Source organism: Gigantopelta aegis, chromosome 3 (assembly GCF_016097555.1).
Source record: "Gigantopelta aegis isolate Gae_Host chromosome 3, Gae_host_genome, whole genome shotgun sequence".
Taxonomy (NCBI): Eukaryota; Metazoa; Mollusca; class Gastropoda; order Neomphalida; family Peltospiridae; genus Gigantopelta; species Gigantopelta aegis.
In genome coordinates this window covers 27,290,002-27,315,184 of record NC_054701.1, presented here as the reverse complement: position 1 = coordinate 27,315,184, position 25,183 = coordinate 27,290,002, and the positions used below count along the sequence as shown (strand labels likewise).

The 25,183-nt window shown below is 32.7% G+C and overlaps 1 protein-coding gene across 1 annotated transcript in view; it reads left to right on the top strand.

Moving 5' to 3' along the window:
- Positions 1-24,813, top strand: part of LOC121367804 (probable ATP-dependent DNA helicase HFM1) — a 32,165-nt gene extending 7,352 nt beyond the window's left edge. The window contains exons 9-37 of the mRNA XM_041492179.1: positions 3,141-3,221; positions 3,531-3,677; positions 4,022-4,222; positions 4,591-4,729; positions 5,079-5,180; positions 5,581-5,726; positions 5,950-5,997; positions 6,564-6,610; positions 7,675-7,808; positions 8,448-8,495; positions 8,996-9,079; positions 10,312-10,403; positions 10,935-11,041; positions 11,447-11,494; positions 12,980-13,077; positions 14,392-14,520; positions 15,406-15,491; positions 15,859-15,942; positions 16,398-16,555; positions 17,490-17,593; positions 17,890-17,960; positions 18,959-19,010; positions 19,586-19,833; positions 20,274-20,484; positions 20,957-21,095; positions 22,087-22,812; positions 23,181-23,208; positions 23,644-23,747; positions 24,215-24,813. Of these exons, the coding sequence (XP_041348113.1) occupies positions 3,141-3,221; positions 3,531-3,677; positions 4,022-4,222; positions 4,591-4,729; positions 5,079-5,180; positions 5,581-5,726; positions 5,950-5,997; positions 6,564-6,610; positions 7,675-7,808; positions 8,448-8,495; positions 8,996-9,079; positions 10,312-10,403; positions 10,935-11,041; positions 11,447-11,494; positions 12,980-13,077; positions 14,392-14,520; positions 15,406-15,491; positions 15,859-15,942; positions 16,398-16,555; positions 17,490-17,593; positions 17,890-17,960; positions 18,959-19,010; positions 19,586-19,833; positions 20,274-20,484; positions 20,957-21,095; positions 22,087-22,812; positions 23,181-23,208; positions 23,644-23,747; positions 24,215-24,275 (3,723 nt within the window). The 3' untranslated portion in view covers positions 24,276-24,813. The remainder of the gene's footprint in view (positions 1-3,140; positions 3,222-3,530; positions 3,678-4,021; positions 4,223-4,590; positions 4,730-5,078; positions 5,181-5,580; positions 5,727-5,949; positions 5,998-6,563; positions 6,611-7,674; positions 7,809-8,447; positions 8,496-8,995; positions 9,080-10,311; positions 10,404-10,934; positions 11,042-11,446; positions 11,495-12,979; positions 13,078-14,391; positions 14,521-15,405; positions 15,492-15,858; positions 15,943-16,397; positions 16,556-17,489; positions 17,594-17,889; positions 17,961-18,958; positions 19,011-19,585; positions 19,834-20,273; positions 20,485-20,956; positions 21,096-22,086; positions 22,813-23,180; positions 23,209-23,643; positions 23,748-24,214) is intronic.
- Positions 24,814-25,183: the final 370 nt, after the last annotated feature.

Below are 25,183 nucleotides of genomic sequence, written 5' to 3'. Positions count from 1 at the left end.
ATTTGTGTGTTCGATCAAAGAAGCCTGAGTTGGTGGCAGGTTTGCATCATTGGGAGTCTTTCGCAGGAACATTTCTCTTCTTGGGTTGTTTACAGTTCTTGAGCGTGATGAACTATCATACAAAATGCATGTAAGTTCTCTATGACTTCAAAGTGTCGAGAATTGAAACTCATTGGATTAAATGGGTTCACATTAGGATAAGTGAATGCCTCTGTCACAGGTGGAAATGACGTCCAAGCTTCCCAGCATCTTTTCTTGGCCTTTCCAAAAAAAAACAGAGGTCATATCTGATCCAGTAAAGGCACGAAAGAATGGAAGAGCACAGCATCGGTCTTCTCCAAGCTCATAGCAAATGGAATTGATATGAAAGTAGCGGAAGTTTTTGCCTTTGCCAAATGCTACCCAAAGCTGAATACCAGGGTGAAATAAATGCCAATAAGAATAATGACCACATCTGTGTTTACAGTGCTGATCATAATCATTATTTCTTCTTTTTGTGAAGCATCTGCAACATGTAGACATATTCTGGTATCTGCCTCTTCCTGGTCAGATTCTGGCTCACTGCTGCCCTTTGTCACAACTGAGTGACCAGAGGACTACTTTGTCTGGTGGAAAATCAGTGGCTTCAATATATTCAGTGAGTAGAGCAAACAATCTTTCTTTATTGGTTGAGTCATGTAGAAAAGCACGAAAGTCCTTTGGTAGCTTTGTCTGTGTTGAAACCTTCCGGACACCCTTGCACTCTTTTTTCACGTGTGGCCTCCTTTAGACTGTTGGTCTTGTAGACATCCCATACAACATGAATATGCCTACAGTTGTGAAGTTGTCTGAAGATCTCCTTATTGTATTGGCCAAATGTTGAAGCATCTCCAACTGGAAGTGAATGCACCACTGCTGGGCCGTCAAATACTTTGACATCAAAGCTAGATGGAGCTTCCGGCATTTTGCAGTCCAAAAGATCCAGTAGGTTGGATTTGTAACTTGGTAATCGAAGTTTGCCATGGTCGCTTAGAGATGGAGGCCATGGGTGGTTTTTGTGCATAAAGAACTCTTCCAAGTTTCCATCACGCACTTGACAGGAAATGAACAACTGGCTGAAGAGGCTATAGTCACTCTTAATGTCTTATATTTGTTGTTTGGTCTTTGCTTTACTTTTAGCAGTGGAATTCTTGAAGATCAGGATGTTATTTCTTTTAATTGGAGCATGGATGGATGGATTTCTTTCAACCAAAATCTTCTTAACAAACTCTTTGTACTTTTCTTTTCCAATGTTTTCCATGTTGCGGAAGGTCCACACTGTCATGACTATCAAGAGACATAATCTCCTGTGATTTCTTGGTAAAAGGATTACCCATTGACGTAATTATTGCACAGAGCTTGTTGACCTGTGCTTTAAAGGTTTGCTGTGTTAAAAACCCTGCCTCGTGACTTTTGAAATCATCAGAATAATTTCCACAATACTGCTCCTCAAACTCTGTCAGTAGTCGAGCCTGTTCGGAACCAGCAACCATCCACCTCTTCAATGCTTTTGGGTTTTCTGTCAATCCGATAGCTTCACCCGAGTCTTTTACATTTGCATTGTTTTGTTCATGAGTTTGGCCTAAAGGGATAGCTGAAAACCTCTTCTTCCCTTTAGGAAAACCCCCAAAGTGTTTTAGCTGATCCTTGATTCCGTCAGGAATGGTCTTCATGTCTCTTAAATGCACAGAGACTCAGCAAGCATAATTCTGATGGCCAAAGACAAAGAACCATGGTGTAAGTGTCTCCAGTACATCAATGTACAGGGAAAGGTTTCGTTCACAGTGAGAACGGATGAAGATGAGAATCAGCATTTCTAACTGAAGTACATGTAATACCCTAAATGAAAACTAAATAAAATGTTCAAAATTGAAAAAATTCACAATCTATCTTCATTTTTATTATTAGTTTGGTAAAACATGTATTCTGTTATGTTGAATAAACCATCTTTATCGTTATGTAATGTTATATTTATTACAAAACAAATAAATCACAAATGAGTAATAAACTATTTAAATACAGATATAAAACTAGTATCACTAAATAGATTGATCCTGAAATAATTGATATAAACAGTCTTGTAAATCAAAACTCAGATGTAAAATTTATAATTGCGTTGGCAGCCATCTTGAATATTGGCAAATATGATACTGGCCACCATAACTCTAGTATTACCACATAAAACCTTGATACTGAAATAGTAGATATATACACTGGTTCTACCCCTCTATGTCTTGTAGTTTCAAAGCTATGCTGACATGAGTGATGTTTTATAATGGCGGCGGTGGCCATTTTGAATATGGGCAAGTATGATACTGGCCAGCATAACTGTAGTATTACCACATAACACCTTGATGCTGAAATAGTAGGTATAGACACTGGTTCTACCTTTCTATGTCTTGTAGTTTCAAAGCTATGTTAAAAAGGGTGATATTTTTAAATGGCGGTGGCGGCCATCTTGGAATATGGACATATATGATTTTAATCACTATAAAACCAGTAACACCATTCAAGTAGTAGATATAGACAGTGGTTCCACTTCTTTAAGACCTTTAGTTTCAAAGTTATGGTAAAAAGGGTTATTTCTGATAATGTTGGTGGCAGCCATCTTGAAAAATACTGTTCCGAGGGTCGTAGGTCGGGCACCTCATCAAATAATGTTTTTGTATGACCTAACTGACAAGTATACCAAATTTGGTGCTTTGGACCAGCGTGTCACGATTTCATCAAAATTTGGAGCTAAGCCACTCCACTATTAAACAATATATTTATTGTAAAGGTGACTGGCCTCGGTGGGGTCGTGGTTAATCCATCGGATATAAGGCTGATAGGTACTGGTTTCACAGCCTAGTACCGGCTCCAACACAGAGTGCCTCAGTAGGTATACCGACTTGTCTTTCACTAACCACTTACCCACTGTCCTGGACAGAGCCCAAATAGCTGACGTGTGTGCCCAGGACAGTGTGCTTAAACCTTAATTGGATATAAACACGAAAATAAGTTAAAATTAAATATTGTCAAGGTAAATTTCAATAGATTCTTATGTTTCTTTTTATAGGAAAATTTGATCATATGTTTCCAATTCCTTTTGTTTATTTTATTTTTATTTTTTTTATCTTCAGGAAAAATGGGATAGCATGTCACGGAAGTGGAAAGACAACAGATCCTTGTTTCAGATGATTGAACTGTTTCTTATTGATGAGGTCAAATTCATTTTTTAAATCAAATTAAAATTCCAGAGATGATATATTTGTGGTGTGTTTGTGTGTGTGTGTGCGTGCGTGCATGCATGTGTGTGTGCATGCATGTGTTTTTGTGTGGGAACATTTATGACCAATACCATCATAGCAACATATCTCTGTATTTTTGTCCTAGAATTTTTTTTATCAGTGGATGAATAAGATGTGATTTAGGTGAAGTGAATATTTGTTTGTGTATGTACATAATTCTGTCACTTATTGTAATAAATCTTTAAAATAGCGTTATGTATATATATCTTTCAATTGTTATAGATTCATATTGTGAATGACAGTAATCGAGGAGCAACTGTAGAAGCTGTTCTTAGTCGCATGAAGACTCTTCAGCTGCCAGAGAAATCCGCAGACCGATCTAACATGAGGTTCATAGCCGTGTCTGCTACCATGCCAAATATTGAAGATGTATGAATACAGTTATACATTTTTAATTAGTCTCACTTTATCTGGGGTTCTGTTTTGTTTTTTAATCATTAATTGAACTTTTCAAGAACATTATTCTGTCATAGTGTTAGTCAAAACACTTCTTCTGGCAATAGCCAGTATAATTTATATATTAATTTTGCAGGAAGGAAGGGTACATATTTAGAGGCTGTCATATTTGTTTTGGTTTTCTTGAGTTTTTTGTTTTTGTTGATTTTAATAATATCATTTTTTCTTTTTGGTAATTTTATGTATTATTTTCCATAAATTAAATAATTTCTTGTTATTTGCCATTTTCTGAAATTACTTTCTTAATTATTCGACAGATTGCAAAATGGCTTGGCAGCGGTGTCAGACCAGCAGTACACTACAAGCTAGATGAGAAGTATCGTCCTGTTCATCTTCAAAAAATTGTCATTGGATACCCCTTCAAAGAAGGCTTTTCAGAGTTTCGCTTTGATATGAATCTGGCATATAAACTCAAAGGAATCATAGATGCATATTCAGAGCATAAACCAACACTTATAGTAATACCAATTTATTCACAATTCACATTTAAAACTTTCATTAAGGTCCAATTTCTCCAAATGTAAAAATGTTACATCCACCAAACAATGTTATTAATTCTATGCATATTAAATTATTTCTATTTATTTGATTGTAATTTTTTCATGTTCATTTTTAATGTACTAAAAATAGCACAAAACTAAAGGTTTAGTTTATATTGTATAAAATTTTAAAGAGGAAATTGGAAAATTGTAATGATTAAATCTCCTGCACTCTGTCTTATACAGATATTAGTTAAATCACAATAATGCTTTTGTAGTCTTTCTTTAAATATTTTTAAAGTAAATTTGGAATAATTTCCTTTTTATTTTTTTGTTGTAATTTGCAGTTTTGTTCTTCACGAAAAAGTGTTCAGTATACAGGCGAAACTCTGAAAAAGGAGCATTATGGAAGATCTCTTCTGAAAGCACAGCACCGAGATCACGTACAAAGGATATCAAGAACATTAAATGATTCAAAGGTTTCAGGTAGATTAAAAAAAGCATGTTTTATTAACCATGATTATGATTTGTCATGAGTGAACTTTTCATCATATCTCTCTCATATTTCCCTGTGTGCAAAAAAAAGGTTTGTGTTAATTTAACATCCATATTCACATAAAACTGTTCATTGATTTGTACTGATTTTGGTGAAGATGTATTTTGCATTCACTGCATATAAAAATTAATCAGTGTGCATTATTATAAGGTAATTAAAAAATGTTTTATTCTATAATACAATGAAAAAAGTGCATGACATTGTAATTAATTTTATTATGAAATATTTTAAAAGCACATATTTGGTTTTGGCAGTGTTTTTCTTTTTCTTATTTTTCAGAGCTGGTGTACCTAGGTATTGGAATTCACCATGCAGGAATGGCAGTTCAGGACCGAAATCTTGTGGAAAATTTATTTCGTGAAGGACATTTGCCAGTTCTCAGTCTGTTTTTAATATATTTTACAAATTATATAAAGATTAAATTATTAAATTATTGTGGTAATTAACTATATATAGTGCACATATCTTAATCCATGATAGTAGAATACTGATATTTTATTCAAATATCTGAATGTTATTTTTTTCTTCACAAAATGATCATGAATGATGAAGATAATTCAGTATCTATAAGCTGGGATATATTTTTTTATAGCCTCGCCCAAATAGCTTAGTTAAAGTATTTATTTCTAACATTTAGTGGTGTGATAACCAAAACCAGTGTCACTTATTTAGAGTATATTATATTAAATCAGTCTTGATTAATGTTTCATTGGATGTATAACGATCATACTTTAATTCTAACAGTTTTGTTTACTGACTTACAATATGTTTTTTCTTCTAGTTTCTACAAGCACCCTGGCGATGGGTGTCAATCTTCCCGCCCACCTTGTTGTGGTCAAGTCAACAATGTTCTACAACATGGGAGTCCCAACGGAGTACTCAGACACTCAAGTTCTCCAGATGATTGGACGGGCAGGTCGGCCACAGGTACATAATTTCACCTGATTTAATTATTTCATATATTAATGAAGACAATGTACCAGCAGTGTGCAATCTATAACATTCATGCATAATGTATTTGTTGAATATGTATATCAGTTAATTACTTATATATATATTTAAAGAAAAAAAAAACCTCCAACATATTTATTTTAAAGGCTTGTACCATATGCATCTCTCTTAATTATGTTTGCATTCATTTTTATTTCAGTTTGATAAATCAGCCACAGCTGTTATTATGACTAAAGCTTCAACAAAGGTAATTAAATATGTGACTTATGGATGGGATGGGATTGGATGGATACTATACAAGTTTTTGCTAGATATAATTTTTATAAAACAAGTGAACGAAAGTGAGGTTAGAATAGCATGCAAAGTTCACAAGTTTCGTAAAAATGCTATCTAGCGAAAATGAGTGTAGTATTTTATTTGTTACTCACCATCAACTAAGTAAAATCTAACATTACTTCCAACATTACTTAACGAGATATGCAGTTGCATACAGCTAAGACCAGGGAAGATGATATCACTAACCAAAATGACATAATTTAGCAAATTTGTATGACACACTCGGAAATTCACTTGGTGGGTAATAAATGGATGGATGAATCTTGTTTCAAATACAGTTGAAAATGTGACTCATTGGGATATAATATTTAATACCTCAAGGACATGGGTAAGATATTGCTAAATTACTTAATGATATGATTTTTACACCAGTGTCTGACACCGGTATTCCATCAGTAACAAAATATGGTATATATTTTTTTGTATTAATTGTACTATGGTGTAATAATAATTTTTCTTCTCTTTTTTTTCTTTCAGTCAAAATATGAATCACTGATGAATGGCACACAACTTATTGAAAGCAGGTATGTCTTTTTAGAATTTGATGTTGACTTTTTATTTAGGTTTTGTTTAGGGGTTTTTTGTGGGGGTTTTGGATTATAAATATTTAAAGAAAATGGTTTTTGTTCTAAATTTTGAAAATACATGATTGCATGATCATGTCTAAATACTTAGCCACTGAATTTGTATGATTTTATTTGCATCATTAATGTTTTAATACACTTTTATTTGACACCAAAAAGCCAATGTTGTTTTTATACTAGGGAATCATTAAAATTTCATATATTCTTACACTGGCTTCATTGCATAATGCATTTGTTTTATTTGTAAAAGTGGATAATATCTTTTATCCTATAACTTACCCATCATATCCATGTCATAAACTCATGTAATAATTTACTTTATTAACCTGGTTAATAATGGTATGCAAGTTTGCATGGTCTCAAGGTAATGTGTTGTCATGGATGGGTTATTTGCTTACTAGCCATCAAGACCCGTGTACTTGAGCGTAATGTTTTTAAAGATTTATTTAAAATGCGTGACATCAAACTAATCTGTGCTAATCATGATGACGTCATATCATCGATGGTGGCAATTGTTATTTTAGAAGTGTTATAGGATAAATAGAATTCGCTACTTGTGTTTTTTAATATGTAAAATATCAACCTCGTCTAGTTAATCGGTATTTGTCTCGGCAGAGCCTCAACAAATACCGATTAACATAGACTCAGTTGATATTTTCCATATTAAAAAATACTCATGACAAATCCTCTATCTATTATATTTTTAACGTGTTTTATAAATCATTATGTCTCCCTGTGTTTAGTTATTTTAGTTTCTCTACTTTTTGTTTGCAAGGACAATCATTTAAATTTAAAATTAGAATTTTATAATTTATAATAAAAAAAAAATACCTTAACATAACCATTTAATATGCCCATATCCACTTACGATTTCTGAACACATTAGTTTTAATCAGTATAGGGTGAGACAAATGGTTTTAGACATATATGTGTATGAATAGTTTAAATATTTCATGGTTTATTATTTTAGTACTGATTTAATCTTATTATATTGGTTATTTTAGTCTTCATAAGAATCTTATTGAGCATTTAAATGCAGAAGTTGTGTTGCACACAATAACAGATATTGCACTGGCAGTGGAATGGATCAGACACACCTTCCTGTACGTTCGTGTCATGAAAAATCCAAGACATTATGGTAATTTAATTACTTTCCAGTTTGGCTGATTAAATTTTGTTTTGAGAAATTTAGTGTGCCACATACAGCTTAAAAAAATTTACTCTGAGGTCCTGAAATATGAAATAAAGAATATAATTTATTACCCATATGGGCAGAGAGAAGGGGGAGAGAAAAGTGATTTTTCCTAGGAAAAGAAAAAACCCCATTTGTTCCCCTAGATACATTTTAACATCATAAACAGTGCTTCACTATTGGCAGTTAATTGTGTGTAAGAATAGTTTCAATGGTGGAAGTCAAGTCAACAACTAACTTATATCATCAGTGATACGTACGTCACAGCTATGACACAACACTGCCTGTTGTTCTCAACTTGCAAACTTATTTTCAACAACAGTATTGTTTGAAAATCTTCCATAAAATGATATACAAGTATATTGAAAATGGGTAATAAATAGAATACCCAATTCACTACTCGGCAATACTATTTATCTTGCACTCCTGAATTGATGTTGTCCTTCCCTTGCAACAAGATAAACGATGTTGCCGAGTAGCTTGTTGAATATTCTTTCATTCACTTCCTGCCTTCATTTTATAAGAAAAATTAAAAAAGAATTTATTTTATTTTATGGCCATATGTGACATCATTATTCATTTCAGGTTATCCAACTGGATTGGACTGGAAGCAGATTGAAAAAAGACTAGAAGGTATTAAAATACATTATATCACCTGCCTCCTGTTACATATAACTAATAACATTTCTAAAATAAACTACTACTAGCTACTAAGAATTATACAGACAATATTTTATGTTTTTTTTGTAAAATATTATTAAAATCTCATTGACTATAGTTCCCAAGTGCAAATGATAATACAAAATTGAAAAAAAAGAAAAGAAGTTATTTCAGATATATATGTAGTTAACAGTACATAATATCGGCGAATATATTATCCTTAAGTTTGGTGTACAAATGGTAAAGATTTTGACATATAAACAAAACTAACAACATTTAAAAATTATTTTAAGATTATAATTATGCTAACATTTTATCATATTCCTAATTATGATATATTTTTCTTGTTATAAATATTTATTAATATACTAAATTGACTTTTTTTGTTCTATTGCACTATGTTGCTAAATAGTAAAATATATGTTGTAATAAAGTTCATCTATTTCTGTTCATTTCCTTCTGGTTTAATATAGATTTGTGCTTGACAAATCTTAATTTATTGGCTGGTCTGAACTTAGTCAACTTGAATGAAGAGACGTTGAAAATAGTTCCAACAGGTATGTTAGTTTTCTTTTATTAGTAGTTCCCTACTGATCAAACTGAAGTGGACTATAGGTTTCATCTCCGTTTTTCTGTCTGTCCATCAGTTCCACATATAGACTTCTGGACTTTTTTTGTTTCTTAATGCCTTATGATAATGAGCTGCATTTTGTGTATAGCTTTATCATGTATTGTTACAGATCAAGTTTGACTTTCTTTTCTTGGTGATTTACCCATCTTTGACAGAGTTATGGGTTTGAACTTAGAAGATACCCAAACATAAAAAAAAAACTTTTTTTTTGGCAATGCCTCAAGATACTGAATTTATTTTTTGTGTACAGCTTTATAGCTTTATCAGTTACTGTTTCATATCAGGTTTTACATTTATGAGGATTTACCAAAATTAACAAGTTATGTTAAAAAGTTTAATATATCCATTTTGTGTCGAAAATAGTCATATGAAGTATGATCAGTGAAAGGTTATATTATTAAAGCAGTCTGAACAAGCATTTTGAATGTACTGCTAAAGCAATACATGTCCCCTACCGGACCCAACAATTTTTCATATCTCCTAAATTCAAGGGCCATAACTCTGAAAAGTGGGTAAATCACCATGAAACTTCAACTTGATCTGTAAAACTATATACAAATGATAAACCTATATACAAAATTTTATCTTGATATCTAGACATTGCAAAAATCTCCTACGTTCAGAGGCCATAACTGTTAAAAATGGGTAAATCGCCATGAAAATCAAACTTGATCTGTAACAGTACCTGGTAAACCTATACACAAAATCTCAGCTCAGTATCTAAAGGTCTTCTGAAAAAAAAGAGTGGAAAACAAATTTTCAAATCTCCTATGTTAAAGGGCCATAACTCTGTCAAAAAGGGTAAATTGTCATGAAAGTCAAACTTGATCTGTAACTACATGATGAAGCTATACACAAAATGTCAGCTCAATATCTCAAAGCCTTCTGAAAAAACCCATCAAAAAAACATGTGAGACAGGCAAATGGACAGACTATATTATTAACAAATGCAATAATATTTTAATCAAATTAAGCACAAACAAATATAATGTCTTGAACGGCAAGCAGTCTGGGAGTACTGCTAAAGCAATACATGTTCCCTACCATGCCTAACAAATTTCCTAAATTAAAGGGTCATAATTCTGTAAACAATTGTTTTATTATAAAACATGTATTTGTGATATACATCATAAATTTTGTTATTAATTTTTATTTCAGACACTGGCAAGCTGATGGCAAGATATTGCATTGCTTTTGAAACTATGAAAAACTTTCACAGTGTCAAAAGTGATGCATCTTTGAAAGATCTGGTGAGATTTGCTGAAGAACATTTTGTTTAAAAACTGGAACAACTGTAATATATTTCATGGTTAGGCATATATAAAAAATACTGTGTTTTCGGGCCGATCGTGACTTTTTTTCCAAAGTATTATTTTATTATTTTGTTATTTTTAAAATGAATAAGTAGGTGAAAAAAGTAAAAATTTAGTTTAAAAAAAAAAAAAACCTTTTTTTAATATGTAAAAAAAGGTGACTGACTGAAGGTAATGGATTCAAATGCTAGTGGATTGAAAAATGTCTGCAGTATAGCTCTATGTGAAATTATGTCATATTAAATTATTAACTGGCAAGAGATTATTGTATTGTGTACAATAGTTTGAGCCTATATATTAAATGATAAATGGCACAGATATCTATTAAGAGACCAGCACTTGTGGTTAAAGAAACAAGGACAGGAATGTGGAGCAGGACCATCAAAAGAAGTTTAAAGACAGGAGATGCTGTCAAAATAAAATTAAAAAAAGGTTCCGAGTTCCATTTTCTCTCCTTTTCCCCTGCAGATTGATGTGATAGCTGGCTGTCGTGAGTTTGAGGACATTACTCTGAGAAACAATGAGAAGAGTGTGTTAAACACACTTAACAAGGACAAGCATAAGGAAAATATCAGGTAGATTAGATAACATCTGATGTAAAACTCATTGTTGGCCTCTTGTTACCAAATTAGGTTATTTAAATTTGTGAAACAATTTCATTGAATAGCATATTAACTGCATACTTAATTTATGACATAACCAATTGTTTGAATCATAAATATAAGTGAATATATGATTACGTTATGATTATATATTTTGGAAAAAACAATCGTAGATACCAAATTTGTATTTTTTCAAGTATTAAGAGTATTTTTTATTGAATCGGACATAACTACTTTATTGTTGACTGCATTTACCATTACAGTAACAGCAAATTAAAAAAGAAAAGTTTTGTAAATTAAGGTTTCTCCATGTTTTTGTTTCTTAATCAAAGAAATTAAAATGCTGTCTATTATATTTCAAATGTTACAACTTTATAGGTTTCCAATAACAGGGAAGATCAAGACAAAACAAATGAAAGTCAACTGGTATTATAATTATTATCTTTGTTCAGGCAGTTATCAGTTCTTAAAAGTGAAAGTTTGTTCTGTATTCACACTGTTTTGTATGGTTGTGTTTTTGTATTGTATAGAAGAAAATGAAGCTTTTTGTGGTGGTGGTTTTTTTTGGTGTTTTGTTTTTCACTGAAACAGAACTGATCTTTTATCTTCTTATTGTTTTGTAATAATTTATAGGTTTGTTAGCTGATAATGATACTATAAGTTGTAGAAGCATCACGAGGGGTATATGGCTTTTTATGTACCCTCTGTGTGTTCTTTTACAAGAGCACACAGAGCACAAGAGCACACAGAGGGTACATAAAAAGCCATATACCCCGAGAGATGCTTCTACAACGAATTTATCTTGCCGACATGTTAAACCATATAGCCAAATAATCAAACTAACGCCAGACAATAATTGTTAACAATTTATTAACGGAGCCGTACCACGCGGACGCGAACGAAACCACTTGCCAGTGAAAAAAAATAGTTCCATCGATAAACGAGTTTTTAACTTCAAATGTTTGTAATACGAAATTGTCTGAAACAGATATTAATTAAAAAAAACAAAAAAAAAAAAAACCTGTTGCTACTCGCGCATTAATACAATAACACCACGACCGTAATTAGTTGGCCGAGTTCAACATTGCAGCTTTTAAAAGTATTGAAATAGTGTATTTTATAGTAAAAACACAATTAATTATGTATACTTGATTGATTATCAATGTTATTTATAATCTAATTATTGCTTTAGCATTAACTGGGGCGGCTGGAAACTGTTGGAAATTACAGACGGGGTATAAGAGAATTTGGTTCCACCCACAGGGGGATAAGGGATTTGTCCAACGGGAAACAACCAATGAGATTAAAGAATTTTACATGAAGGCGAGATAAATGTATTTATTCTATAACTTACCCATAATATCCATGTCATAAACCCATTTGATATTTACCATTATTATCTCAGTTAATAATGTTTTGCCGTCAATGGGTCATTTGTTTACAGCCAACAAGAATAGTATACCTGAGTGTAATGTTTTGATGAGATTTAATTAAAGTGCGTGATGTCATATTACTGGTGAGGACTGATTGAATAAATATCAAATTAAAATGTTATTTTAGAAGTGTTATAGAATAAATAGAATTTGCTACTCATGTTTTTTAATATGTAAAATATCACCCTCCTCTTAGATAATCAGTATTTGTCGAGGCTTGGTTGATATTTTCCATATAAAAAAACACTTGTGATGAATTCTCTATATATGATATCCAGTTGAGAACTGGTTATCTATTTCTGGGGCATAGCCAGAGAGGAAAACACACCGAGGCAAACCCAGACCTGTAAAATAAATATCGGTGTCATTGGAAAAATAAAATAAATCTGGGGAAATTCCAGACGAGGCAAGCGTCTCATCTGCCTCATGCTGGCTAAGCCATTGTATTTAGTAACAGGTTTTTAATATTTTGTTTCAGTCTGTTACAAGCACAACTTGGTTGCCTTTCTATTCAAGATTTCTCACTGTCTCAAGATGTCAACAAAATTTTCAGGATTGGACAACGTGTAACAAAGTGTGAGGTTTTCTTTAGTAACCAGTGTTTTCTTGTACAGATTTTTTTTGGGTGGGGGGGGGTGCTGAGTTTGTCCTTTTTTCTTTTTTTTTATTATCGGTCAGACTTGTGTTATGCAGCTATAGGTAGTATTAAACCAAATAACTTCCGGCTGAGTCAAAGTTCGAGGTGCACCAAACTTTTGATAGAGAAGTGAACACCACAAGTCCTGTGATTGGTGATAAATGTGAGTGTGTTGGTTGTAAAAAAAATAGTTTCATATGGGCAAAAAATTTATGGAATTGTATTTCATCTAGTACCACTGTGTCAAGTAGCCTTGTGCTTGAAACATGTATGGGGTACCTGTAAAAAAAGATACTTGAATTTATGTTGAACTAGGGTAGTCATAGACGCTACCTGTTATCTCAGAAATGAGCAGCTTGACCCCCAATTTTTTCTGATTCACTTTAAGTGTGAGGGGTGGTAATATTTATATCTGTGGCGTTTATGTCGATTGATACGCTGCAGGTAGGAGTTTTAGCCACATTACTATTGTCGTCTATAGGATTTAATTTGGTAGTATACGAGAGTATTAGTTTGTGAACCCTTAAGACAGATCGCTTCTTAATAAATGTCAGTATTAGTAAATGCTAACAAATGGTCTCTAAAAACAATAGTCTGTCAAAAAGGAACTGATAATTGGCATATAAATATATAATGAATAACATTGAAATGCATGTAAAAATATATTGCTAAGTTTTATACCCATACTAATTTGCATAAAATATTTTTTTAAACATGTCATTGTAAATTTTAAAAAACTTCTCATCAAATTACCATCAAACTACCTAGGTTAAATCTTCTGTTTTGATACAGGGATGAAAGCAACCGATGAATTTTTTCAATGCAAAATCACACAGTTCTGGCTTTAGTCTCTTTGTACTGCATTATTGATTATTAGTTAGGGTGAACCTGAACTATTTCAGCATTCTGTCTTTACCCATTAGATTCAATCAATACAATCTGATAGTAATATGCTAAGAAACTTGATTTATATCAAACCTTTTGTTAAAACAAAAAATGTTACGAGAGCTGGTATGTGTAAAACTATATAACTTAACAATATATTTGCATATAATTTTAGCATTATGCCAAATTATTTATTCCCTTTTGATGCGAAATGACTAATTACCATTTGACCACTGGTACTTTATAAACATATTTTAGTCTTATAATGAACTTGCGATGATTTAAAAATAATGAGTACTGTACTCCTGATGGAGTATATAATTTTTTTTAAATCTGATTGCATTTGAAATTAATATTTGTTTTTGCAGGCTTGATGGAATTTTTGTGGCAAAAGAAAGATTACACTTCACTTCTGACAGCCATTCAGCTCTTCAAATGCATGAAAACAAAACTGTGGGAGGATTCAAAATATGTCACAAAGCAGCTAGATGGAATAGGTGTGGGGTTTATGAACATTATTTTATCAAAACATTGGCACCTTTTGAAACACATATCAGTCAACCTTGTGTGTTTAATCCTATTAGAAAAACTTAATTTTTCCAGACTATATTTAATTTAATTTTGTATAGGCATGATCTCATTTAATATTTTTGGTCACTCATGGTAGTAAATATTTCAGATATAAGTTAAAGTACTTGCCAACAAAATTACTAATTTCAATCCTGAATAAATGTCAGTATTACAAAGTGTCAGAAAGTGAATTCTTCTCAAGTTTGTTGCGTGTTACTTTGTTTGCAGTCATGGCATTTATGCCCTACTGTTTTATCTGCACCTTTTGGTCAACTACTGGTACCTCCGACTTAAGCATCCTTTTTTTTTTTCAGGGCAGGTCCCTTAGCCTTTGGTTTACCCACCTAATCCCCAAGGCAGTGGTGATTTTCAATAGGGGTCTACTTCCTTAGCCTTTCCTCTGATAAGGTGTGGCCACAAGGCAGTGGAGGTTTGATATCAGAGTTTTCCTTCTCCCAGACGAGCAGCCATCCAAGGCTTAATGAGCCCCATCTACCAGAAGTGTCTGGTTTTTAGGCTCCAGATATTCACCTTTCGCCCCTTCTCCTGTTAGTTTAAATGATTTCGCCACGGGAAGGCCTGGAGCTGTCGGAGGCTTTACTTGTTGCACACCATTGGTGTGTTTTTTAAGTGATGAGACCTTATCCTCAACACCACACCGGCATAACAGTCTTTGGAATCAGAAAGTGAATTAAAATCATAGTGTTTGAGCACATGCATGTATTCAATCAAGTTACCGGTAGCTAGTACTTTTAAAATGAAGTGTAATTAGGTCTCTGTATATTATGCTCTTCTATGATTTTGATTTATAGGACCAACAATGTCTCTAGCTCTTGTAAATGCTGGATTGACATCATTTCACACTTTAGAAGATACCAATCCTAGAGAAATTGAACTGGTAACAAATTATTTTAATATATATATATTGTGAGTAATAATGTAAATGTGTTGGATAAAAAGAAAATAAATTTCTTCAAAATTAATGTAATGTTTATTTTTGTTTAATTTAGCACATTTACATTGAGAAATGAGAGAAAAAGACTTGTTTGATATTAAAAATAGTTTATCATCCCTACATTTGTTAACATGTCCATTGTCAGATAATTTGTAGGTTTTATCTATATGAAGATCTTTCTAGTTATATAAATCTGATAGCAATTTGTTTACAAAGTGGTTGTATTTAAATGACTGCTGAGTTTATAAGACACTTTGAAAAACATTTAATTGAAAGCATAATGTGATAATAACACACTTGTCTGTTTTAGATTGTAAACAGACATCCACCATTTGGGAATCAGATTAGAAATGCTGTTGCAGCTCTACCAAAGTATGAAATGGCAATAGAACAGGTAATGTTTGCAAACTGTCATTAATGGATATAATCGTTTCTTGCTGCATAATGTGCAACATATCATTATTTCAAAAGTGCTTACATTTTTGTAGTGAGGCTCTAGTTATTAGTTGTCATTCCAGGTTCAGATAATGAGCCAGTTTTTAGAAATAGTGTCTAACACAATAACTGTCCCTAAGCACATCTAGCAAATTGTACATTTATAGTGACTATAAAATTTTAAAGATACATAGCATTTAAGAATAAATCATATGTGTAAAATATAACTGTAAAAAAGAACTAAAATGATGATACATTTACACATTTTCATAATAAGTTGGAAGTGTTACAGAATTATTTTAGTTAATTATCAGTTTGTTCATATGCATCAGTTCAGTTTATTACAAATGTCAATGTTTCCTAGTTCATTTGATTAACTTATCTCAATTAGATTGCTTTATTTTCACTTTCCAGCTGAAAAATTACAAGCCACAATCATCAGAAATTGTGATCAGCATTAACCTGGTGAACAAGGAGGCGATCGTGGACTACAAAGGTGGAAAGATTGACCATCAGTCAGTTCTCCTCATCGGGGATCAGGACAATTCAGTGGTGTTCAAGTGGAGAATCATGTTAGTTCCTCAACAAACTTAAAGCAGTGTTTTACTGGGGTTGGGGTTTTTTGGTCTTCAGTCATTAAACATTTTGTTCTCCCCTCCAGTCTTTAAGTTATCATGTTTCCCACCCAGAGTAAGTTGTAAGGCCATTACACTTCTTTCTTGCTAATCACCAACAACAAATCTGTCTTGAAAACACAACAGAGATGTGTGCCCAGGACAGTGCATTTGGATTTAAGCATGAAAATCAATTTAAAATGAGTATTAAAAAATCGGACAATTCTTTCTAAAATGTTTACCACCATGAAATTAGTACTAAAAATTATGGGGATGCAGAGGTAGGTATTATTTGGTTTTATTAAATTTGTAGCATTATTATAATACTCATTATATGCTTTTTATTTCTGGTTGCATTAATTACTATACACATTTGAGCAAATCTTAAGTATTCATTAATTTGATGCACTAAATACAGACTAATTTTACACGGTATTTGATACAATTTTTCAGTGGGTCAAATATAAAGGCCACATTTCAGGGCCGTACCCTGATCAAAATCCTGGGGGGGGGGGGGGGCACTACTTTTTATAAACAAATGAAACACTATACAAATTAAACCTCGAGATGTGTATGCTATTTTCTGGAGTAAAAAACAAAAGTGATATTCTCAGGGGGGCAACTGCCCCCCTCCCCCCTTGGAGGGTACAGCCCTGCATTTAGTTACATCTTTTTAATTTTGTATATTTATTAAAAGTAATATTTTGATTCTATCAAACAAGTGGGTGCATTTAGTATGTTATTGTATTATAAAAATTGCTAATATTAATAAATATAACAATCAAGCATGGAAAAATACAAATAACTTTGCCAATGTACAAGTTTGCAATATAGCTAGTATTTGTTAAATAGAAGTGTAAGTTATTTTGTTGCATGTTTTTTTTTAAACCAGAGACGCATCTATTGTGCGTGATGATGGCTGGAGTCGGAGGATTGAGGTGAAGAGAGCCTCAGGTGGACCGGATCTTCATGTACATCTGCTGAGTCAAGAATATGGTTAGTTCACAGCTCATGATCTTTCATTTTGTCACCAGTATATCTCTTTGATAATGACAATATAATATAGAGAATGGTTATCAAAACTCTTATTAGGGGTAAAGGTATGATGGGATATAAAGTTTTCTTTCAGAATATCCTCACTTTGTGCAAGTTTGTACTTGTTCGAGTATGTTCAAGTGATGTTTGTGACCATCTGAGCAAGCTTTAGGCACTTAGATATCACAAATTGAATAAAATTATATTTTCTTAATATGAAATCATAAAATGCATTTTTTTTTTCCTTCATATTTTAGTTGGTTTGGATATTCATACAAACTATACTCCTATCTACACAGGCAAGTTTTGCAGAGAGTCGAACTTTGAAGTAAGTATTTTTATTTTGTGTAAAAAAACAGTTGAAGAAACCTTTTTGTGCCTGTGCTTGAATGACATCGTGGACAGAGCCTTATGATGTCATGAAGCAGGGTTACTTTATTTACGTTGTTATATGGCACACTATTATCATCTAATTTCTTTATAGCTCACAAAGAGAGTGAAATATGTATATAAAACTTATATGATGTACAAACTATACAGGAAGAAACCCGATGTGTATTCCTATCTGAAAGACTGTGACCTGGTTTCGAATAGGGTTATCAGGTTTCTTCTTGTATCATTTGTACTAGTCATTGACATGTAAGTTTAATCCATAAGTGCACTAAAACGTGTTCCAATTAAAGTTATATGGCACAGAGTTAGAATATACTGTGTGTATTTTAGACACAGTACTTACTGACACCGTGGTCAGTGAAATTGTCTGGATGGAAAAGCCTCCATTGCTATTGTTTGTGGTAAATTTGTCACTTATAACAGGAGTACATCTATAAATACGTCATATATATCATGGTGTATGTACATTATACTATTGGGGGTATTTACATACCTGACAGGGGCAGCTATAGTAGGTATAGTAATAGCGGTGCACAGTGCGTCATCATGTCCATGACATTAATTAATTAGCGGTGCACCAACACATTACAAAAGGGTTAACTGTGGCACAGATGCTAATCAATGCACTATTGGTTGGGGTGGGTCACTGTTTCAAGTATTGTATAAATCTAAATAGATCATACAATCTTAATGAATGCACTGATAAACTGAGACAATTTTGTGGTAATTATCCAAATAACTTTTAACAACAGCACATTGATTTGTTCACAATCGGCTGTTGGATGTCAAACATTTGGTCATTTTGACACATAAAGGGAACTTGCTACATTTGACCATTAGCACCGTAAGCAAGAATTCTACTGACTCAGCTAAATCCTGCCACCATGGTAATGATTAAAATTGCATATATTTCTCTCTTTTTTTTAATTAAAGGCTGCTGGAGGTAGATACAGTATTTCGAAAGAAATGCAGAAAACACCTTCAGGTATTGATGCTGGTTGTTTTAACTTGCCTTAATTAATGTACATAATATTCTTCATAAAAAATAATGTTCCTAAAACTGAACAATCAAACAGTTAAATTGAATGAGATGTTCCAGTCCGATTCATATTATGTAGCATTTTATCGGCAATGGCAGCAGAAAACGCAACTAAAATGTGTCAATGTGTGTACTAACACATACAGCTGCAAAACAAAATAATTAGATCCATAAGTGATGGTTCCTAGGATGTTTGTTTTGTTTAACGACACCATTAGAGCACATTGATTAATTAATCATCGGCTATTGGATGTCAATGGTTTTTAGGATGTCGATGTGGTTTTACTAATATTGACATAAAAATGTACACTTTGTAAAAAATATTATAAGTTGTACAAATATATTTCACTCAATAAAGCATCTCATAACATAAAATTGATAAGATATTAATAATAATTCTATGATTAAGGAAGGAAGGAAATTTTTATTTAACGATGCACTCAACACATTTTAAATTCTAAGATTATAAAAAAAATGGTTTCATTTGGTAAAATTTATATATAGTGTTTGTTATTATGTAGGGACACAAAAAGACCGATCTTGTCATCACAAGTGTCTAAACAAGTCAGTCTGTGCTCATAAATGCTGCAAGCAGGGTTTGTCTAGCTTACCGAAGACTCCTGTGGGCTCACGTATGGGTGAAAACAAGCAGTCAAGACCCTGTGATACTACTGTGAGAGAGAAAAAAGGTGTTGAAGCACAAATTGGCATGTTAAAGAACAAGATGTTACAACTTAAAGATGCCATGCCCAACTCAAAAAGACAAAATGTTAGTTACCATTTGATACCAGGTATCTTAAAACTATCTATCAACATGATTTGATTTTTGGAACTGGCTTAAGGTCTTTTCCCTTGAGCAGCTCAAGTCTGTAGGAGGTATATTTTTTTGGCCATTATTACTTAGTCATAGATATAACTTTCAGGACGATGACAAGCTTAAATGAAGTCCTTACATCAATTTGAATGAAATTAACAGTTTATAGTAGGCCTACTCTTTTCTTTTCCTACCTTCTACAGGCAAATCCCCCTGCACCCACCCATCCCCCCACCTGTCTGGCCTTGTTAAAAGTCTATCAGTGTCAGGCTGTTGTCTTGTGCATTTATATACCTGTTTTAAAACTAAGTTGTTTTAGAATTTTTTGTTGGGAACGGGGCAGGCATTTAATATATTGATATTTACTGTCTTTTTTTTTCTTGTCCTTAACAAAGGATTCAAGATTATCAGGTTCAGCAGTAGATCTGGATCGTTTTGCTTACCACAAACCAAGCCCTCTTAAATTAAGGACCACAGACTTGCCACCAAAACCTTTACCTCCATCAAATGAAGCAGAACCATCAAACTACAAGCAGCAAGATAGTACTGGAGGCTGGACTCAACTTGAAATGTACCAACAAGAGAGGGAATCTCTTGTTCAACAGGGTATGTTGTTAGAAAGACAAACTTTTTACTCTCCTCATAACTCTAAAAATTGTCAAAAATATTGTTTCAAATGAAACTTCAACCCTTTGACTGAATAATTTTTACAGAGTTTAATGAATACAGTAATAGGTAATAAAGGTTTTGATCAGAAATAAATCTGCCTATTTACATGTTAAAAGGGTAAATTGTTCAGAATGATGATTAAAAACAATTTGTTATTGATCCTTAAAACAAATATATACCATTGTGACCAAAACTGTTGATACTAAGAAATAATTAATGCCCGTCAGCAAAATAGTGCTACAGTAACAAAAAGGAGATGGAAGGGTTGAAAAAAGCTGAAAGTGCAAATTTTATCAGTTGAACTCAACAGATAGTACATTGGTGTATCTGAATTTCGTAACCAATGTGCTTCATAATAACATTTTCTTTGAAACTCTTGTTTACAATCGTTAATCGGTTGTATTTCCAGATGCATTTGACATTGGAATGTTTGGTACTCCAGAAATGCTAGATCAGAATGTAGAAGATATGATACAGGACTATGACTTTGAAGAACACAATACCAACCAAAAGCAAAATACACATCAATGGTCTTCAAGTCCTTTTAGGTAAATATATGTGATCGCAGATGCGAAAAACACTACAGACAAGACATGATGTTTAAATTGATGTCATGTGGAATTTCAGTGTGGCATGTCACACACCTGTTTGTTGGAAATATTATTAACATGTAAGCATTTTATATATTACATAAAAAAGAAAAGCATTTTTCTGTTATTGTTGTCTGTTTATTTTCATGATGCATTAAAAGTTATGAACATCTTTACACTCTTAAAAATAATAACAAATCTCACAAGATTAGTTGTCAAATAATATCTTTGAGCCAAAATGTTATTATATTGGCCATCAAAAAAATGCCACAGTAATATTTTATTTTTTCTCATCTGTAGACATGATTAAATGTAATGAACATTTATGGGATCAAATCCTTTATCTTTCTAATTGCACCCTGTTTACATACCCATTTTACATTAATGTTAATGAGGTGGGCATCATTATCCATTGACATATCTATTTAGATTTTGGCTACAACATTATGACTTTAATATTGAAAATCAGCAGATTTTAACAGATTTGTTTCTTGACAACATGTTTGATGTAATTTACCTCACTACATGAAATTCAGTTTTAATTATTTTTATTCACTACTATTTTATTTAATACTATTAAAATTATAGTGCATTGTGTTAAGTTAATCTGTCCAAGCTAAAACAAAACAGTTCAGTCTAATTTAGTACTAAGTCCAAACCAATTTCATATGAATTCAGTTTAATCAATTATTTTAATGCAATTTATAAATAATTGTTATAGTCTTGCCATCAGCTGAAGATCACTCTCCTTAAATGATGCCAACCCAGCAATCATCAGAATTTTCAAAAGAAATACATTAAACATTTTGTAGCAAGGCGATTAATTTGTAGCTCTCCTAAAACTTTACAGGCGAGTGTGGACGGAAGTGGGAGTAATCACTCACCTTTTTTGGTGATGACGGATACATTTTTTTCTTCTTCTGAAATTAATATAAATTTATCTTGACAGTGATGAAGAGTTGTGTCTTGCCGAGGAGATGGCTCAATACAGCCAATACAACGAGAGCTTAAACACTGCACCAACAGATGAACTTAAGAATCAAACCTCCAGACTAGACGTTTTTCAGCAGCCGCATAAACAACAAGCAGTACGTCACTCAGGACCAAAGTTCCATTTTCAGACTACAGAACCTGTTTCATGTACAAATCAGTCACATTATGTACAAAGGCAACTAAAAAGAAGTGTTCTTGATTCACCATATTTCCTAGAAAATCAAAGATCAAAACCACAAAACATTTCTCAAACTATTCCAATATTTGATGTGGATGAAAATCAATACATTTATCTTGAAGAATCGGCAAAAGAGAAACCTATGACAGTTGACAGAGTTTCCAAAAGGTTTGTGCCATACAAGAAGTTTCCTGCATACAGTAGTTCCAATATCTTTGATGAAGATGATGAAAACTATTACGACAGTGAATATAAAACATGTGGATCAGTGTTAGACAATATAAAGAAGAATCCTTCCATGTACACGATTCACGAGCCACCCAGTAATGACATCCACAATTCTCACCGGACTGCATCACCAAGACATACATATGGTCAAGTAGTGGCCTGGGTCAGTGAGGAACCAGCTTCAGTGAATCTGGAGAAATCTCAGCCATTGTCAAAACAATGCAAGACTCCACTTCTGATACCCGCCAGAAGTCCGTTACAGACACATTCAAAAAGGTAAGAGAAGAAAAACATTATTTTTATTAACTATATTGTAATTGGCCTCACCTAGTACATATTATACAGTTGATCCATCATTATGTGTTGTTGGATTTTTGTTCTATCATTATGATGCATGTTATGTTTATTTTTGTTTTATTAAACATGTTTAGTTTGACACTTTAACAGTTTAAGTGTTATAATTGTAGATATAACATAGCCTTTATGCTTGTCAACTAATAAAAAATAATTTGGAATAAGTGCAAAAAGAATAGTCAACTTAAATGTTTAAATATTCTATTTGATATTTAATATTGGCCAATCGTGTTCACGTAGTTTTGGTTTGGCCAATCGTGTTCATGTAGTTTTGTTTTTTCTTCTTACAGTCCAAATCAAGCAAACTGTGAATTTATTGTAAGTAATTGCAGTAATGTTTCTCATCTAAACAATGATTGTTATTCTTCTTTCTGCAGCAACAAATATATTACTAGTAGCCAATGAAACAGTTTCATGTCATAATATGGGATTTGGAGATTTTCACTTTTTAAATACATTTCAGTGCTCACCACTGGAACAAATTTACGTTTAGCGAATATTTAGAAATGTAGAGTATTTCCTTGAAAACTTATAATAATGTTAATTTAAGGAATAAAAGATAAAGACTAAATGTAGCTAATTTGACAATAGACACGGTGAGCCCTGATATTTTCATTTTAATCATTATAATACCGATTACTACTACTCAGGTAATTGCATTTAAAATATCAATACACTGATGCTCAACTTGAATCTGTAAGCAAAAATATTTTTTCATTAATGTATGTAATGTAAATATCTGTGTTTCTTTAGTTTAATCAACAAGATATTTTACCATGTGAAGAAGATGCTCTGAATACCATCATGCCATCTTCAAATAAGACAGAGATGACCAGCAGTTTCTTCCAGCCATACAGGTAAGGCAAGAATGTTCAACAAAAACATTGTTTACCATAGTATAATATCGCCAATACACCATGTAGCCTATGTTACAGGATGTGGTTCGTGTCAGAAATAACCTGTGTGGCAGCAGTGGATTTCTCCTCAATCCAGACCAAATGCCCACATAGTCCGTTTTAAAATGTCACAACATATCATTAAAAGCATTCATTTTCTTTTCGTATTCAATCACTCATTATGACTGGTTCTAATGTAGGCTATACTTTAAATTCAAATGTACCTTATTTTACCATAAGTTAGTTTTAAAATGGCAATTGTTCAGTGATGTAGGATATTTTCCCTTTTTGATGTTGAAATAGGTATCCTGCATTAACCACATGTGACCAACATTTTGATTCAGCTGTTTCAGCATACATCATGTATTCTTAACCAATTATTGTTGCTAAAAATGTTTGAAATCTTAATATGGGTTTTTTAATTTCAGATCAGATAGCATTGCTGAAGTACCAGATGTTGGAAGCAACCTTTTTGCTGGGATATTCTAATCAAGGACAAATTTAAACAAATTGATAGCTTATGCTTAATAAAATGACTATATACAACGCAGACAATCGCCAACAACAATCAGCAATGCTGTGGAGGTTGCTGCAGTTTTTCTTTCTCTCTAGCAATTGCTGCAGACTATAATCAATATTTTCCCCATGGATATTATCTTAACTGCTGGGGTTGTATATAATATTCTGCCAGGTTTTTTGTGTTGTACCAATCATATTTTATTTGTTATAGTTGCTAAAAACTGTGATAAAATATTTAATTTTTTACTTATATCTTAAATAATTGTATTAATTAATAATAGGCTGTTCCAAACATTTTTACATGAGGGCAGGAGAGCCACCCAAATTGTTTTATAGATATTATTTGTAATGCAGATTATCTCGAGTGGTGCAGGTTAGAAAGCTTTTATTCCACCACCAAATTTCTGACCGAGGCAATTTTTGAAATACATGTATAAATACTGAACAGTTTTTAACAGTTGCTGGACACTTAAAATTGAATACTATTAATAAAAGTATTTTCAAAATATGTTTATGATTCTGTTATATCTGGGTGGGACGTAGCCCAGTGGTAAAGTGCTCGCTCGATGCGCGGTCGGTCTGGGACTATTTCTCGTTTCAGACAGTGCACCATGACTGATATATCAAAGGCCGTGATATGTACTACCCTGTCTGTGGGATGGTGCATATAAAAGATCCCTTGCTGTTAATCGAAAAGAGCAGCCCATGAAGTGGCGACAGCGGGTTTCCTCTCTCAATGTGTGGTCGTTAACCATGTCTGATACCATATAACCATAAATAAAATGTCGAGTGTGTTGTTAAATAAAAAAAAAAATTCTGTTACATCTGTAGACCATGTGATTTGTCCATTTATTCATGTACAAAACAAGATTGAGGCA